This window comes from Amblyraja radiata, chromosome 12, assembly GCF_010909765.2.
Source record: "Amblyraja radiata isolate CabotCenter1 chromosome 12, sAmbRad1.1.pri, whole genome shotgun sequence".
NCBI lineage: Eukaryota > Metazoa > Chordata > Chondrichthyes > Rajiformes > Rajidae > Amblyraja > Amblyraja radiata.
In genome coordinates, this window is record NC_045967.1 from 15328374 (window position 1) to 15347885 (window position 19512).

The 19512-nt window shown below is 42.3% G+C and overlaps 1 protein-coding gene across 3 annotated transcripts in view; it reads right to left on the reverse strand.

Annotated features, from left to right (window-relative positions):
• Positions 1-13556: 13556 nt before the first annotated feature.
• The window catches only part of LOC116978963 (uncharacterized protein KIAA1211-like), a 94746-nt gene continuing 88790 nt past the window's right edge, over positions 13557-19512 (reverse strand). For all 3 annotated transcript variants that reach the window (XM_033030280.1, XM_033030279.1, XM_033030278.1), the window contains exons 10-12: positions 18477-18649; positions 16200-16326; positions 13557-14339 (exon numbers count right to left, since the gene is read on the reverse strand). In XM_033030280.1, coding sequence (XP_032886171.1) covers positions 14173-14339; positions 16200-16326; positions 18477-18649 — 467 coding nt within the window. In that variant the 3' untranslated portion in view covers positions 13557-14172. The remainder of the gene's footprint in view (positions 14340-16199; positions 16327-18476; positions 18650-19512) is intronic.

The window sequence follows — 19512 nt, forward strand, 5'->3', positions numbered from 1 at the left end:
TCTTTCGCACTGTAATCAGAGCACTGATTAAATAGGGTGCAGTCCCATTAAATAGGGTATAGTACCATTCTTCCAACCTACCTCATCGTGGCTCTTGCACTTTTTAAAAATTTGACTTCCTGTAACTATAATGACATACTGCTTTAACATTATATACTGTACACTGTTATTTTTCTCTTTGTGTTACCTATAGCACTTCAAGAGAGTTTAATTGTCATATTTATGGGGAAAGGAACAATGAAATTCTTACTTGTTGCAGCTCTGTTTTAGTTTAGTTTAGTTTAGAGATACAACACGTAAACGGGTCCTTCGGCCCACTAAGTCCGCGCCGATCAGCAATCTCTGTACACTAGCAGTATCGTACACCCACTCGGGACAATTTGCAATTTCCAAGCCGATTAACCTACTTTGGAGTGTGGGAGGAAACTGGAGCTCCCGGGGAAAACCCGCGCAGGTCACAGGGAGAATGTACAAACTAAGTACAGATAGCACCCATAGTCAGGATTGAACGTGGGTCTCTGGCGCTGTGAGGCAGCAACTCTAGCGCTGCGCCACCATGGCTTAAAAGCCCATTAATGCAATAACACACAAATAAATATATTATAATCAATCATGCAAATAACTAATAATATTCTTATTAGTTATTTTATACTAGATAATCCTAAATTAAAGATCATAGTTGCTGAGGTAATAGTTAGTGTACTGCAATGTTCAAGAGCCTGATGCTGCAAGGAAGATGCTGTTCTTGAACCTGGTGGTTTGGCAGTCATATTGCGGCAGGACGTCCTGAGGTTTCCTTCCATGTTGGCGGGTCAGTACTGTGTTGGCGCAGCCAGTGTCCACCTCTTTGGCTGAATGGCAAGAGTGATGAAGGCCTCGACATTAAAACACTTAAACATTTTAATAACAACATATAATAGATACTAGACCAAATGCAGACCCGTTGGGTCTGCTCCCCCAACGAAATATTCCACCACTCACCCATTCCCCTAACACAATATTCCACCACTCATGCATAGCCCCCAACTGCGCAGGCACAGCTCACTTCCCCTAATCCCCCAGCACTCCCTCCCCCTCCTCTTCACCCTCCCTCTTCTTTCCCCTGCCCTCAGTCCCTATGTCCTTCCATAACTCTCTCCTCTCCCTAACCCCCTCCTATCCCTCCATCCCCCATCTTGCCCATTCCTCACCTCCCCCTATCTCCCCACTATCCCTCCTCACCTCCCCCACTGCCCTCCTCTCCCTCTATTCCCCATTCCCTACCTTCTCCCACCCCCCTTCCTCTCCCTCTGTCCCCCACCAAACATGAGACAGGAAAAAAGCTGAAAAAAGAGGAAGAGATAGATTTCGCGGATTTTGAAATTCGGCAAGGCCCCACCGCCAACGCGAGGCCCCAACAATGCCGAAAGGCCCCACCAATGCTATGGCTCCATTGCCGCAAGACCCCATCATCAAGAGACCTCACCGCCGCAATCTCGATGTCTCCTGGATCGCCGCGTAGAACCCTGGCCAGATCCTCCCGGGTAGAAGAGGCCGACGGCGCCCACGGAGGCTGTGAAATGCACTTGGCCACTCGACACCACGGAGGCGCCCGTAGTCGCAGCTCCAGCCGGCAGAGTGCATGTGCGGGTTTTAAGATTTTAAAAACCTTTATAACTTTTAAAATATACCATCGATCGGAACGAAACTTGTTGCTCTTGTAGCGCAGGAGAATGGTGAGTAAGGTGGCGAAATATCGTGGTGCTATTGCATACCATTCTTGTGCAAATAGAATAAAATCGCACAACCGGAAGAGCACAAGATCAGGGACTCTTCTTCAGAATGATTGCATTTGGGGGGCGATAACTGGAAAAGAGGCAGTGGCAAGACAAAGTCTGGCAAGTGATAGGTGGTTACAGATGAGGGGATATTGATTTGCAGATGGGTGGACTAGAGACAAAAAGAAGAAAAAAGGCTACGAGATAAGGAGAGAAGTGGAGGGAAATGTAAATCCAGAGGAGGGAAATGTAAATCCAGAGGAGGGGATATAATCGTGCGATGATTGCTGCTGCATTTCTAACATTACTGCATGGACTGATATTGGTTGTAAAATGTTTTGCAAGGCCTGAATCTGTGAAGAATACCATAGAAATGCCGAAACAAGGAACTGCAGATGTTGGTGCATAACAAAAGACACAAAATGCTGGAGTAACAGCGGGTCAGACAACGTCCCTGGAGAACATGGACAGGTGACGTTTTGGTTTGGGACCCTGCTTCAGGCAAAGTCTGAAGAAGGGCCCCGACCCACAACCTCACCTATCTATGTTCTTCAGAGATGCTGCCTGTCCTGCTGGGTTATAAGGTCATAAGGAAAAGTAGAATTAGGCCATTCGGCCCATTATGTCTACTCTGCCATTCAATCATAGCTGATCTATCCTAACCCCATTCTCCTGCCTTCTCCCCATAACGTCTGACACCCGTACTAATCAATAATCTATCTATCTGCCTTAAATTGTGGATTACTCCAGCACTTTGTGTCCTTTTATTTTGTGAACAGCATCTGCAGAGCTTTGGGTCTAAGGTTTACAGGGATATAGGCCAAACGTGAGCAAATGGGATATGCTTCGATGGGGAATCTTAGTCGGCATGGAGGAGTTGGACTGTAGGACCTGTTTCTGTGCTGTATAACTCCATGACTTTGTAAGCTACAGTGAATATTAAAGATAAAGGAGAAGTGTGAAGACTGCAACGAGAAAACTAAATTCAAAAAGTAAAGTATTATAACTGGAAAAAGAGTTGGAAAGAGTTTATATGTCTGTAATGCTTCATCAGCGAGTGCAGTCCTGATCTCCCATCTACCTCATTGGAGACATTTGAACTAATTTTAATTGGACTTTATCTTGCACTGTATGTTGTACACCCTTTATCCTGTGCTGTGCACTGTGGACGGCTTGGTTGTAATCATGTATATATAGTCTTTGCTTTGACTGGATTACATGCAAACAAAAAGCTTATCACTGTACTTTGGTGAACGTGAGAATAATAAACTAACTAAACTAAACTAAACTAAACTTCAAGCAATATTTTCTTTGTACCTTACCCCACTGTGCCTGTGCACATGACAATAAACTTGACCAGACCTGCCTGGTCAGCTCTTTGATCCTCAGGGTACATTCTGAAGCGTACCCAATGTTCCCTTTGCAGCAGAGTTCTCCCCCTTCTGGTCACGGACACACTCCATTTCAAACACAATTAGAGTTTCGAGTTTCGAGATACAGTGTGGAAACAGGCCCTTCAGACCACCGAGTCCACACCGACCATTGATCGCCTGTTTACACTTCTTCCCTACAGCCATTCGGCTATTAAACACTACGACCTCAAACACGCTCTGAACTACATAGACTATTATTGTTATTATTGCATTATTATTGGGGTTTTTTGTGTGTACGTATGTGTGTGTGTGTGTGTGTGTGTATATATATATATATATATGTACACACACACATACATATATATAGCAATGTTACAAAATTTTGATATTTTAAAAATCAAGTCTGTAATTTATCCCATCAGATAAAGCATAAAAATAAGTTTAATTTGACACCTAATTCACTTTCATATCTCAAGTATTTAAAAAGTTATGGCCATTTTCATACTGGGAAATTAGCATCTTGTTCCCTATTGATTTTCTATGGACATAACAAAAAAGCTGTGATCGTGAACAGTCAAAAGCCCATAACTTTCTTAAAAATTAAGAGAACTGAATGAAATTTTCAGTTATCATAGATTGAAGCATTCTGAAACAAATATAAAATAATCTTACTTGGATGACCTGAAATTAAAGCATATAATTAGTTAGTTACCTAAGTGTAGCTAATTTCAGACTTCAATTACTAGATCTAAACATCTATCCATTTCTTAATAAATGATTAACATTTTTAAATAGCCTAAATGTCCAAATAATATTCACAAATAATTCACAATAAAACATGATTTTTAAATCTCATTTACATTAATTTATAGACCAAATGGAAGGAATTTAGTGTTTAATTGCTGTAAATAAATGCCCATTTAAATCAGCTTTCCAGTGTGTCCCTGTGGAACGCGCTGGTTTAGAACGTTCACATTGCGCTAGATTTGTGCCCCAAATGCCCAGAAAAATACTGCGTGATATAATGGGCCCAAATTGAGCTACTCGCAATATTAAACTTTGTATAAAGGGATCTTTAGAAGCCCTTTTTAATGTAAAAATATACAACCTAACTTCTGCTATTTGCTTTATGAGACCCTGCGGTTGCTGACGGTCGCGGGTTTAGAGATTGATTTTTAAACTACTATAACTATTATTCAAGGCCTTTAAACCTAATAATAGCTTTTGCGACGGGGTCTTCCAGCGATTTTTCGTTAATAATTAACTAGGCTGAACATTTTCGATTGGAACAGCTTAGAGAAAATCGCGTTTTAAACCCGCCCCCCTCTAAACGGCGCCAAAATCGCGCACACCCGCAACGGAAGATTTTCAAGGACGCTTCAGGTAGGCTTTGCAACATACCTAATATATATATGTGTGTGACTGTGTATATATACACACACTGAACTTTTTTTCCCTCGTTTATTATATTATGTTTATTTACAGTGTACTATGCTTACATATTCTGTTGTGCTGCTGCAAGTAAGAATGTCATTGTTCTATCTGGGACATATGACAATAAAACACTCTTGACTCTCTCTTAACTCTTGACACTATGTTGATATTATCCCATCTTTGCATCCCACACATTACGAGCAATTTACAGTAGCCAATAAACCTACAAACCTACACGTCTTTGGTATGTGAGAGGAAACTGGAGCAACCAGAGAAAATCCACGCGGTCACAGGGAGAACGAATGTACACAAACAGCACCTATAGTCAGGATTGAACGTGGGTCTCTGAGGCTGTGAGGCTTTACTGCTGCACCACCATGCACCAATTGTTGTTGAAAGCTAGTGATATCTCTGTCTGCTGTACATAAGCTAATATCATGGGAACTTCCATTTCTACTTGATAGAGCAGGTTGGGTTCAATGTCTCACTCAAACATATATTCAGTAATTCCACACTCAGGATAAGTTACAATTTTACTGAAGCCAATTAACCTACAAATCTGTACGTCTTTGAAGTGTGGGAGAAAACCTCTGCCTCACCTGAATGGACTGTCCGGGTCCCTGGATGGAGCCGAGGGAGCAGGACAGGGACAGGTGTTGCAACTCCTGCAGTTGCATGCGGAAGCACCTGTGGAGGGAGCGCCATTGCAAATCACCCCATGGCAGTTAAAAAAAAAGAACTGCAGTTGCTGGTTGATACACAAAAGGACGCAAGGTACTGGAATAACTCAACAAGTCCGGGAGCATCTCTGGAGAACATAGATCGGTGACCTTTCATTTCAGACAGATTGTAGGGGGGGGGGGGGGGGGAGAAGAAAGCTGGAAAAGGGCCTAGGCAAGACAAAGCATGTAAATAATAAAATCTGGAAGGAGTTGATAGGAATATGGGGAAAATGAAGTAGGATTAGTGTGGGTTGCTTTATGGTCAGTGTGGACTTAATGGGCTGAAGGAATGATTACTGTGGTATATGTCTCTGGGACCAGGATGCTATGAATTTATATTGTTGTAAACAGGTTTAAGTTTATTATTGTCATGTACACAGAGGTACAATGAAAAGCTTTATTTACATGCTCTCCATTCAGATCAGACAATACTATACATAAACATGATTAAGTTAAGCATAAGTACAATAAGTAGAGCAAAGGGGAAGATGCAGAGAGCAGAATATAGTTCTCTGCATTGTAGCGCAACAGTTCCATAGACACAGTCCAATGTCTGCAATGGGGTAGGGGTGAATTGCACAGCTGATGGAAGGACTATTCAGAAGCCTGATAACAGAGGGGAGGAAACTGCTACTGAGTCTGGTGGTACTTGTTTTCAAGCTTCCGTACCTTCTGCCCAACGGTAGCAGAGAAAAGAAGGAATGACAGGGGTGGGACAAGTCTATGGTTATGCTGGATGCTTTTCTGAGGCAAAACCTCCCAAGACCAGTGCATTTGGGTGCAATCATGGAATGTATCTTGTAATTTTTTATAATAAAAACATCTTGATGTGCATATCACTTAATCAATCAATCAATCAATCAATCAATCAATCAATCAATCAATCAATCAATCAATCAATCAATCAATCAATTGATAAGTGAAGGATCCTGATGCAATTTGATTCATCCAGCATTATCACCAAAATAATGCAATTTTAGTAAATGACAAAACTGTTATTAGTGTCATTGAAGTACCATGGTCAGTTTCCTCAGTAAAAAAATGATATAAAAAAAAATAATAATTTGAGCTTACAAATCAGAAATTTTGCATTCAAGAAAGCAGTCAGTCTGAAAAACCTCATTGTGTGAAACAATTGACTGAAAATCACCATGGTGAGTCAAACGATCCTAAACTTTGTCCTGCATCAATCACATGCTTCACGTATGTCTTCTTTAAAATTAAATTTCTTGCTTAGCTTTGTAAGATTTCACCCAGATTATACTAATGCCTCAAGTACAACGTAGCAGAAAATCTGCCCCATGACTCAATGATTGCACAAACACACACTGCTTTTGAGTTTTCATTGTGTCTGCATTTTAGGCTTCATTTCCGTTCAAACATAAAGTGCTGGTGGAACCTCAGCAGGTCAGGCAGCATCTGTGGAGGGAAAGGGCGGAGGACATTTTGTGTCAGGGCTCTTCTTCAGACTGAAGAGCACAAAATCTTCAAACTTTTATGTGAACAAGATTTTAATAATGTGTGGGAAGGAAGTGCAGATGCTGGTTTATACTGAAGTTAGACACTAAATGCTGGAGTAATTCAGTGGACTAGGCAGCATCCCTGGGGAAAAGGAATAGGTCAAGTCAAGTCAAGTCACATTTATTTATGTAGCACATTAAAAATCAACTCTCGTTGGCCAAAGTGCTTTACATTTGTTATAAGAATAGTATAAACAAACAAACTACATACATATATACATATAGCCCTCGCTCAGTGGACGTCAGGAAACAATTGGGAGTATAGATAAGTTTTTAGTCTTGACTTAAGGGAGTCGATGGAGCGGGCAGTTCTGATGGGAAAGGGGATGTTGTTCCACAGTCTAGGAGCTGCAACTGCAAAGGCACGGTCACCCCTAAGGTGACGTTAATGATTGTGACTTCTGCTTTAATACAGTGGATATATATATTCAATAAATGGGGTTGCAAGCAGCAAACTAAATTGCTTCTTTCACAACACACAATGCACATCCTACTCAGCATTTATCTCATGACTGAACCAGTTTGAAGAAGGGGGACCAACCCGATATGTTGTCTGTTCTTTCCCTCCATGGATGGTGCCTGACCCGCTTAGTTCCTCCAGCACTTTGTGTTTTAATCAAGATTCTGGCATTTGCAGTTCCTCGTGTCTCAACTTCGAAGCTTTATCCTGCAGACTGATTGTCGTACTAACAGGAGTTAATCCAGTTGCAAAAAAGGCTTCAAGCCAGTATCATGTGGAAAAGATTACATTTAGTTCACTAATTTCTTTCAAGAAAGGGCATACTGTACCTTTAAATAAAGGAGATGAGGAGGGATTTCTTTAGTCAGATAGTGGTGAATCTGTGGAGTTCTTAGCCACAGACAGCTGTGGAGGCCAAGTCATTGGGTATTTTTAAAGTGGAGACTAACAGATTCTTGATTAGTAAGGGTGTCAAAGGTTACGAGGAGAAGGCAGGAGAAAAGTGTTGAGAAGGTGGCAGTGATGTAGTGGTAGAGCAGTTTGGTCATTGCAGACTCAGTGGGATGAAGGGCCTGTTCTGCGCTCTATCTCGAAAGCCTATGTCTAAAGGGAAAGATAGATCAGCCATGATTGAATGGCAGAGTACACTCAATGGGCTAAATGGCCTAATTCTGCTCCTATGACATGATCTCATGAAATAAAATCTTCCATCCTTACCCTTTGTAGATTGTCTGGGGCTTCTACAGACCCTGTGTGTCTTCTGAAAAGCCCTTGAGGCAGAAGGGGTGGTCAATAAAAACCCACATCTTATAAATGTACGCATGAAGACCCAAGAATTCAAAGGAAAGCAACACAAAGTATTCAAGCTTTTACGTGAAAAAGATTTTATTGATTATGTTCTGCCATAATATAATGCATATAGATTAAATAAATACCTGGGACAGGGTTACTAGTGGAGAACTATACCTCTTATTTCACAAGGCAACATTGGATATCTTACCCAGTGTCTAACTCATGTCAATCAGTAGATGGCGATCTAGATAGCCAACACAGACCAACAACCTAGATAACAGGGAACATTTCCAAATGCAATCTGCACCAACTCCCCCAGCGCATTTCCCGTGCACCCATGATTACATGCGGCTCCTGGCTCTGAAGCAGTTAGGACAGGAAGGAAGGTGCAGAACAACACCACATGTGTAGGGAACCTGTCGGGTTGAGTCCCACTATCTCCATGTGTAAGCCTGGTTTGGGAACAGTTCTATCCAAGACCGCAGGAAATTGCAGAGAGTCATGGACTCAGCACAGACCAAACTCCCTTCCATTGACTCCATCTACACCTCATGTTGTCTTGGCAAGTGTAAATCTTTATTTACACTTTGCTTGGCGGCACAGCGGGTAGAGCTGCTGTGTCACAGCGTGTGAGACCCATGTTCAATTCTGATCTTGGGTGCTGTCTGTGCAGAGTTTGCACGTTTTCCCTGCGACTGAGTGGGTCTCCTCCGGGTGCTCCAGTTTCCTCACATATTTCAAAGGCATACAGGTTTGTAGGTTAATTGGCAGTAATCGGTAACATTGTCCCTAGCATGTAGCATAGTGTTAGTTTATGAGGTGATTGCTGGTCAGAGCAGAATCGGTGGGTCGAAGGGCCTGTTTCCATGCTGTATCTCTAAAGTAAAGTTTAAAGTCTGTATGGAGTTTCTACGTTTTCCCTGTGACCACATGGGTTTCCTCTGGGCGTTCTGGATTCCTCCCACACGCCAAAGACACGCGGGTTAGTGGTTTAATTGGCTTCTGCAAATTGTACCAAGTATGTAGGGAGTTGAGGAGTAAGTTGGATAACATAGAACTAGTGGGAACAGGTGATTGATGACCGGCATGGACTTGGTGGACCAAAGAGCCTGTTTCCATGCTGTATCTTTCAATCTGTCCCACCATTACATCTCTGTCGGAGTCTCATCCATCAGTCCAGTTCTATGAAGCAAGGGTGTATTTAAATCCTAATCTGCAGCATTTGAACAGTTACTAACTAGAGGGAGCTTTCTTCCCATCAACTTCACCAACTAGAGAGCAGTCCTGACCTACTATCTACCTTATTGGAGACCTTGGACTATCTTTAATTGGGCTTTACTGGACTTTATCTTGCACTAAACGTTATTCCATTTATCCTGCATCTGTAACACTGTGGACAGCTTGATTGTAAACATGAATAGTCTTTCTGCTGATTGGATAGCATGCATCAGAAAAAGCTTCTTCACTGTACTTCTGTAAATGTGACAATAAACTAAACTAAAGATGGGAGGAAGAGGAGATCATGTGGGCCAAGACGGACTGAGCGTAAGTGTTCAACGAAATGATCGTCAAGTCTGCACTTGGTCTCGCCGATATATGGGAGACCCTTCGGGAGCACTGGATGCAGTACATGAAGCTGGGCGAGGTGAACTAAAGATGGACCTAAGTCATTGAACCTATCGTCACTTAAATATTGATTAAACCTTATTCTAATCATCCCAGCTGTTTGTCTGATTGGAAATGGCGACATTTTCCTCTGAAGTTACTGTTGATTCCAGAATTGAACTGTGTTCATCACTGAGCAGTTATAATGATGTTATCCAGTGACAAATGTAATAGATCACACATTTAAATCACTCGAAAGGGCGTTTAAACTAACATTGAAAGGAGGAAACATTTAGATGTAAAGATTGACAAGAAAAGTTATTCGCCTCGACATTACTCTTGGTGATTTTCGGAGAATATTTCATTTCCCTGCAAAGTTACTTCAGCAGAGACATAAAACTATTTAAAATAGATTTATGCAAGTATGTATAAAATGGTGAACAGAACTTTCTTTGGGAATGTTGAGATGGATTTCTGCTGGAGCAAGATAGGTTATTTAGTTTAGTTTAGTTACACAGTGTGGGAGAAAACCAGAGTACGCGAAGAAAACCCACGCAGACACAGGGGGAACGTACAAGCTTCACACAGACTGTACCCATAGTCAGGAATGATCCCGGGTTTCTGGCGCTGTAAGACAGCGACCCTACCACTGCGCCACTGTGCCGCCACTTGTTAAGTAACATGCCAGAATTCAGTTCTATGGATACCAAAACAATTGATTACCTTTTGTTATATAATTATGTGAATGTTATGGTCAGCGCAACATTTGTTGGCATGAGTATTGTGTGAATGTTGCTGGCAAGGGCAGCATCGATTGGACACCTTTAGTTGCTCTTGAACTGAATGGTTCATTAGGTAGAGCGATTGTATTGGATGATAGTAGATCCTTATCTGGGAAGAGCATACTATGTGTCACCACACTCTGATGCCATCTTCTCATTTCATTATGCCAGCCCTATTGCTATTGTCTACTGTCCAACATTGCTAGGTGTCCAGGGGTGCATTTAAGCCCAAAGTAAATAAGGGCATTAGACTGCTTACCTTAGAGGCCCTCAGTGTTTTTACAACAATCCAATACTTTCATAGACATCATAAGTAACTGGGGATCTATCTAATGAACGTTTTAATTAAGGTAGACAAAAAATGCTGGAGTAACTCAGCGGGTCAGGCAGCATCTCTGAAGAAAAAGAATGGGTGAGGTTTTGGTTCAAGACCTGTCCTCAGACTGAAGAAGGGTCTCGACCCGATACATCACCCAGTCCTTCCTTGTATCTGGACCCGTTTTGTTCTGACCTTATCTCTTAGTCTGAAGAAGGGTTCTGACCCGAAATATCACTTAATCATTTTCTCCACAGATGCTGCCTGACACGCTGTGTTAGACCAGCATTTTTGTATCCATCTTTAATGTAAACCAGCATCTGCAGTTACATGATGTTGTGGGAATTACTGACAACTATGATGTTGTGGGAATTACTGAGACATGGCTGCAAGAGGGCCAGGGCTGGGAACTGAATATTCAAGGATATACCTCATATTGAAAAGACAGACAGGTGGGCAGAGGGGGTGGGGTTGCTCTGTTGATGAGGAATGAAATTCAGTCCCTTGCAAGGGGTGACATTGAAACAGGGGATGTGGAGTCAGTCTGGATAGAACTAATGAATTGCAAGGGTAAAAAGACCCTAATGGGACTAATCTACAGGCCCCCAAACAGTAGCCTGGACATAGGGCGCAAGTTGAATCAGGAGTTAAAATTGGCATGTAGAAAAGGTAATCCTGTGGTTGTTATGGGAGATTTCAACATGCAGGTAGACTGGGAAAATCAGGTTGGTACAGAAGGGTAGATCCCCAAGAAAGGGACTTTGTAGAGTGCCTCCATGATGGATTCTTAGAACAGCTTGTATTGGAGCCTACCAGGGAGAAGGCAATTCTGGATTTAGTGTTATGTAATGAACTGGATTTGATAAAGGACCTCGAGGTTCATGAGCCATTAGAAGGTAGTGGCCATAAAATAGTCAGGTTTAATCTACAATTGGAGAGGGAGAAGGGTAGATCAGAGGTGTCAGTGTTACAGTTGAATAAAGGGGACTATGGGGCCATGAGGGAGGAGCTGGCCAAAGTTGACTGAAAAGATGCACCAGCAGGGATGACAGTGGAACAAAAATGGCAGGTGTTTCTAGGAATAATACAGAAGGTGCAGAATAAATTCATTCCCAGGAGGAAGAAAGATTCCAAGCGGAGAAAGGGATGGCCATGGCTGACAAGGGATGTCAGGGACAGTATAAAAATTAAAGCAAAGGAGTACAATGTAGCGAAGATGAGCAGGAAGCAAGAGGATTGGGTAATGTTTAAAGAACAACAGAAGATAGCCAAAAAGACAATACGAGGAGAAAAGATGAGGTACGAAGGTAAGGTAGCCAAGAATATAAAGCAGGATAGTAAAAGCTTCTTTAGGTATGTGAAGAGGAAAAAGTTGGACCCTTGAAGACCGAAAAAGGTAAATTTATTATGGGGAACAAGGAAATGGCAGATGAGTTGAACAGGTACTTTGGATCTGTCTTCACTAAGGAGGACACAAACAATCTTCCTGATATAGTAGTGGCCAGAGGATCTGGGGTGACAGAGGAACTGAAGGAAATCCACACTAGGCTGAAGGCTGATAAATCCCCAGGGCCTGATGGTCTGCATCCCAGGGTACTTAAGGAAGTGGCTCTAGAAATCGTGGATGCATTGGTGATAATTTTACAATGTTCTATAGACTCAGGATCAGTTCCTGTGGATTGGAGGGTAGCTAATGTTATCCCACTTTTTATGAAAGGCGGGAGAGAGAAAACATGGAATTATAGACCAGTTAGCCTGACATCGGTGGTGGGGAAGATGCTGGAATCAATTATAAAAGATGAAATAGCCGAACATTTGGATAACAGTAACAGGATTGGTCCGAGTCAGCATGGATTTACAAAGGGGAAATCATGCTTGACTAATCTTCTGGAATTTTTTGAAGGTGTAACTAGGAAAATGAACAAGGGAGAGCCAGTGGATGGAGTGTACCTGGACTTTCAGAAAACATTTGATAAGGTTCCACATAGGAGATTAGTGGGCAAAATTAGGGCACATGGTATTGGGGGTAGAGTGCTGACATGGATAGAGAAGTGGTTGGCAGACAGGAAACAAAGAGTAGGGATTAACGGGTCCCTTCAGAATGGCAGGCAGTGACTAGTGGGGTACCCCAAGGCTCGGTGCTGGGACCACAGCTCTTTACAATATACATCACTGATTTGGATGAAGGGATTCAAAGTAACATTAGCAAATTTGCAGATGACACAAAGGTGGGTGGCAGTGTGAACTGTGAGGAGGATGCTATGAGAATGCAGAGTGACTTGGACATGTTTGGGGAGTGGGCAGATGAAGTTTAATGCAGATAAATGATAAATGTAAGGTTATCCACTTTGGTAGCAAAAACAGGAAGGCAGATTACTATCTAAATGGCACCGTTGGGAAAAGGGGAAGTACAACAGGATCTGGGGGTCCTTGTAAATCAGTCTATGAAAGTAAGCATGCAGGTACAGCAGGCAGTGAAGAAAGCAAATGGCATGTAGGCCTTTATAACAAGAGGAATCGAATATAGGAGCAAAGTATCCTTCTGCATTTGTACAGAGCCCTAGTGAGACCACACCTGGAGTATTGTGTGCAATTTTGGTTCCCTAATTTGAGGAAGGACATTCTTGCTATTGAGGGAGTGCAGCATAGGTTTACAAAGTTAATTCCCGGGATGGCGGGACTGTCATATGCTGAGAGAATGGAGCAGCTGGGCTTGTATATTCTGGAGTTTAGAAGGATGAGATGGGATCTCATTGAAATATATAAGATTGTTAAGGGTTTGGACACGCTAGAGGCAGGAAACATGTTCCCGATGTTGGGGGAGTCCAGAACCAGGGGCCACAGTTTAAGAATAAGGAAGGGCCGAATGGCCTACTCCTGCACCTATTGTCTATCCTAACCATTTAATTCAGTTCTCCATCAGTCATGGTTGGATTTGAACCTGTGTGTCTTGGTGAGGAGTCCCAGCCTCTAGCTTACCAATCCTGTATCTTAACCACTTTGCTACTGTCCCCGCTATGCAGATGAATATGGTATAATTAGTCCTGAAAGAGGTACTTGATTGAGAGGGAAAAACAGATCAGCCATGATCGAAAGGCGGAACAGACTTGATGGGCCGAATGGCCCAATTCTTGGACTGACTCGATGGGCCGAACGGTCTAATTCTTGAACTGACTCGATGGGCCGAATGGCCTAATTCTGCTCTTATATCTTATGGTCTTGATTTCCCCCATTGCTCAACATTTTGTTCTACCCATTAGTGTCCATTTGTCCACTTGATATCTTCATGGCTAGAGTTTTTTTGTTACTACAACAGTCTCAGCTTAAATAAAAGAGATGATCATAAATGGGTCTCAGAAATGGGTTGTAGAGCAATATTTGTCTTGAAGGCTTATTTTGGATCAGAAGGTTTTACTGGACAGTCTGTGGCATGTCACTCCATGCCTTGGCCTTCTTCTTGGCGATGGCCAGCCAAGGAGGCTCCACTGTAGACAACGGAGCGAGCTTTGTGTTGGATATTGGCCGCTTGTCTCTTATTCCCATTCCACAGGCCTGTGGCTTTGGCTGTAGGTGGGGACCTGCCGAGATAACAAAAAGAACATCCCAATATCAAAACACATCCCACTAGTGCAGAGTGAGCTTCTGTCAGCCTGCATTGAAATTAATTGGATAGATATTGTTACAATACATCAAATCAGGATTAATGTAGAAACAAAGAACCACAGATGCTGGTTTATACCAGAGAAAGACACCAAATGCTGGAGTAACTCAGCAGGTCAGGCAGCATCTCTGGAGAAAAGGGATGGGTGATATTTTAGGTTGGGACCCTTCTTCAGACTCTTCTATCTGAAGAGGTGACCCTATTTATTACCTACCTAACATTCTATGTTGGCCATTTTTCACATCATGCTTCCTCAGTATGTAAGCTCTAAGATTAAACACATTAAAATTTACTCATCTTCCTTATAATTTTCAAAATTTCCTACAACACGTCTCGACCCAAAATGTCTCCCAGCCTTTATCTCCAGAGAGGCAAACTGACCCGCTGAGTTACTCCAGCACGTTGTATCAATAAATTGGGATTAATGGTCGGGTTAGCTGTAAGGGGTGGTTGGGCAAACTTGGATTGTTTTCTTTCAAACGTCAGAGGCTGAGTGGAGACTGTCACATCTTCGCCTCAGATGTGGAATAATAATGATACTGGCACAATATTTACAGGATAGAAGTATATGGGAGGTATAGAAATGGTAGATAGTCAGAATGTGTAGGAAGGAACTGCAGATGCTGGTTTACACCGAAGATAGACACAAAATGCTGGAGTCTGAAGAAGGGTCTCAACCCGAAACATCACCCATTCCTTCTCTCCAGAGATGCTGCCTGTCCTGCTGAGTTCCTCCAGCATTTTGTGTCTATAGAGTCGGAATCTTTTCCCAGATGGAAATGTCAAAGACAAGAAGGCATAGCTTTAAGATGAGAGGGGCAAATTGTAAAGGAGAAGTGTGGGGCAGGTTTTATATGCGGAGGTGATAAATGCCTGGAATGTGCTGCCCGTGGTGGTGGTGGTGGTGGTGGAGGCAGATACGATAGTGGCATTTATGAGGCTTTTAAATAGGCACATGGATATGCAGGGAATAAAGAAATAACAATCATGTGCAGGCAGATGAAATTAGTTTATCATGTTTTGATACACACTTCATTGTCCAAAGGGTTCAAAAGCTGCACAGTTCTACGTTCTACAGATTAGTGGGCATAGCATTAAGGTGAGAGGGCCAAGGTTTAAAGGGGCAAGTTTATGGGGCAAGTTTTTTTACACAGACTGGTGGGTTGTACATTAAAGTTTCAGTTTACAGTTTAGTTTAATGTGGTGTGTACAGTGAAAACTACAGTGATACTGAGAGATGACATTCCAGGCGGATCATCCAGTGAGGCTTTATGTGTGGAATTGAGGTCAATGAGATCAATGGTTCTTTATTGTTTGTTTTTTAGTGTTCAGTTCAGCAAAATATTACTATACATAAGCACAATTCTAGATTAAGTACAAAGTGCATAGAAATAGTCTACTGAGACAATATAAAAGAGTCGGCAGGTTTTGGCACCATTTTAAAGCTGATCATTTTGATGGGACTGGCCGATAGTGCCCCCAATAGTCAGTGAAGTTAGAGGAGGAAATATGTGGGCATGTCACGGATAGTCGCAAGAATAATATAGTTGTAACAGTGGTGGATTTTAACTTACCAAAATATCCACCGGGCTATCATAGTGCTAAGAGCTCGGATTTCAGCTAATTTGGAAGAATCAAATATTTACCTCAATTGAGAGTTCAATACTTATGCTTGATTGGTAGGGGAATGAAATGATAAATAACAAAATGGGGAAGACCCTGTTATATCCAGCACTGGTTGTCTTTCCTTGACTGAAAAGATTTCTTAAGTTTTTACCAAGCATAGAGGGAGCTGTTATCCTGGGCAATTGGTCCTCCGTCTTATTTATTTTCATTTCCTTGTTCTGGAAGCTAGTGGGAGGCTCCTTATCCCTAGCTTGTTTCACCAGATGCTTTGTTGTTTCCTACAATGGAAAAGAAGTTGCAGTTAATGGGATCACAACGCATTCATTTACTAATGTTATTCAATTCGTTAAACCTTAATGGCATGGACCGAGTGTTCAAGGAATTTTGTCAATGAAGCAGGTTCATAATATTCCCTTATGTGGGAATACATAACAAGGGGCCCATTGCAAAAGGATCAGAAAGAAAGTCAGGCAAGACCCTTTGGCTCCGAGTGGTCAAGATTCAAGTGTGTGTTTTTCTTATATGTCCCAAAACGGAACAATTACCTTTTTAATTGCAGAATGGGCGCAACAGATATATATATATATAGTTCTCTGTAAACACCATGATAAATAACAACAATATATATATTTATGTCTATATTCAAGATTAATCAAATTTGTGGCTCTCAATTCTTTATTACGATAGTAAATAATTGTACCACGAACCTAACCTTTTACTTCATTGCAACGTTAGCAGAATAATGCCTGATGCTTGGATAAGGGGGTATTAGCTTCAGGCACACTTTGCACAGATTTGGATTGTTAACTTTGGAACAGGGAGACCTGCTGGAAGTATATGAAATTAAGTAAGGCAGGGCAGATAGATAGTTAGAACTATTTTCCCAGCATGAAAATATAAAATATTAGAGAACATAAGACCATAAGCTATGAGAGCAGAATTAAGGGCCTGTCCCACTTGGGCGTCATTTGCGCACCATTTACGCGACCTCGTTGTCGCGTTGAGCGCACGGGTAGCATGTGGGGGGGCGTGGGACGGTCGCATAGAGAAGCGCGGAGAGGTATGGAGTTGGGCGCGGTATCGTGCGGCACTCCAGGATTTTGTAGTGCACAAAATCTTTGCGCGCCTCCAGCGTGATGTATCGCATACGCACGCTGACGTCCTGACCTCGTACGTGCAGTACTGTAGTGTACAAATCAACTATCACGAATATCATGATTGTACATGCTTTTGATGGTGGAATGTAGGTGCATTTTGCGATGGAGTTTGAAATCAGAAAGTCCCCAGAGAATAAGTCATCTCTATTGAGTCATTTGCCTGTACACATGTAGGTGACATATTGTGGTGGGCAGATCTGCAACGTTTAATGCTGATGATTCATTAAAAATTGCGAATATTCAGACACTTGACACTCTTTTATAGAGTTTAAAACGTTTTGTTCAATGGGCAGCTGCACCGATAATTGAGTTTGTGGCTCAAGGTTCAATGTTAATACAAGGTCAAGGAGTCAAAGAACAATATTCGGTATTTTGCTTGTACGCTGAGTCGGCTCTGATTATTTTACCTGTTTATTTATTTTTTAGTTCCAGCTTCACGCACAACGTGACAAGTTCTCCTCATTTCGAATCCCCATCCCACACCCCCAAGGGAATGCGCAAAAGTCACTTAACTAATAGGTGTGTAGCCACTTCCTCAGTGCGGGGTACCATCCGCAATACAGCGATTGGAACCATTACCATTTGTACTGAGCACGGAGCAAACATGGATATTCCATAGTGGGGGGGGGGGGGGGGGGGGGGGGGGGGGGGGAGTGGGGAATGAAAACATAACCCAAGGCGACCAATTTTCTGAATTACACCATAATTCGAAAGAAAATACAGTATTATGCACTAAACAACTTTCCACTGGGTATTCAAATGACGTCACGCGCTCCAGACGGCTGTGATGACGCATGAAGACGCGTGCGACAGTCACTACCGCCCTGTCGCGTAAATGACGACCAAGTGGGACAGGCCCTTTAGGCCATTCGGCCCACCGAGTCTGTTCCGCCTTTTATACATGGCCAATCTATTTTTATCCTCTCAACCCCATTCTTCTGCATTCTCATAGTTTAAGGTAACAAGGGCAAACTTTAAAAGAGATATGCGGGGCAAGTTTTTTTTACACAGAGGATGGTGGTTCCCTGGAACCTGTCGGGGGAGAGGGAAACTAGAGGTATGCAAAGGATTACATGCAGGCAGATAGGAGATGGTCTTGGCATCATGTTCGGCACAGATATAATGGGCTGAAGAAAGACACAGGTGCTGGAGTAGCTCAGCAGGTCAGGCAGCATCTCTGGAGAACACGGGACTTTTCCTGTGCAGTACCATTCTATGTTCTATGAGCTTTCAATGTGAATATAATACCAATTTAATGAATAAAACGTTACCTGTTTTGGGATGGGGGATTTGTCCTCCAAGAGATGGGTTTTCTCTTCAGTTGTTGAGCACTGATCCTGAAAGCCCTTCTGTTTCTGTCTTGCCAAGGAGATCCAGACTGGCTCTGCGTGTTTGACTCTGGGACAATTTGCCGGTTCAGGCTTGGCAGATTGGACGTTCCTCTCTGTATAACAGATTTAGAAAATCAAATACCTTTTTCAGCAAGCGGAAATAAACAACAATCTAATCGACTGTTTCCATTCTACCAGGCTCAGCCAGATTTATATTTATTTACAGAAAAACATAGAAAAATAGGTGCAGGTGTAGGCCATTCGGCCCTTCGAGCCAGCACTGCCATTCAATATGATCATGGCTGATCATCAAAAATCAATATCCCATTCCTGCTTTTTCCCCATGTCCTTTGATTCCTTTAGCCCTAAGAGCTAAATCTAACTCTCTCTTGAAAACGGGCATTTGAATCTTTCCTTCAACAGACAACACACAACTTAAAACTGGCTGGTTTAACTTACATATAGTTGAGGATACAACTTTCTCCAGAGCAAAGAAGGTTGAGGCTCAGATATTTACAGCCTTGAAGCTAGTTGGTAAGATAGAGACTAAAGCTGGAGACCTTGAATATAAATTAGCCACTAATAAATCAAAGGAGAAATTCAGACGAAAACTCCTTTATCAAACTGCTTGTCAGAATATACAATGCACTCTCCCACATTGAGTAGTTAAATTGAAAAGCATAAAAGCATTCAAGGGAAAGTTAATCAGTTCAGTTTTCAGTTTTCAGTTCAGTTCAGTTTAGTTTAGTTTAGTTTAGAGAAACAGCATGGAAGTAGGCCATAAGGCCCACTGAGTCCACGCTGACCATCGATCACCCATTCACGCTAGTCTTCGGTTATCCTATTTCCTCATACACTCCCTACACATTAGGGGCAATTTTACAGAGGGCTAATTAACCTACAAACTTACACGTCTTTAGGATATGGTAGGAAACTGGAGTACCCAGAGAAAACCCACATGGTCACAGGGAGAACG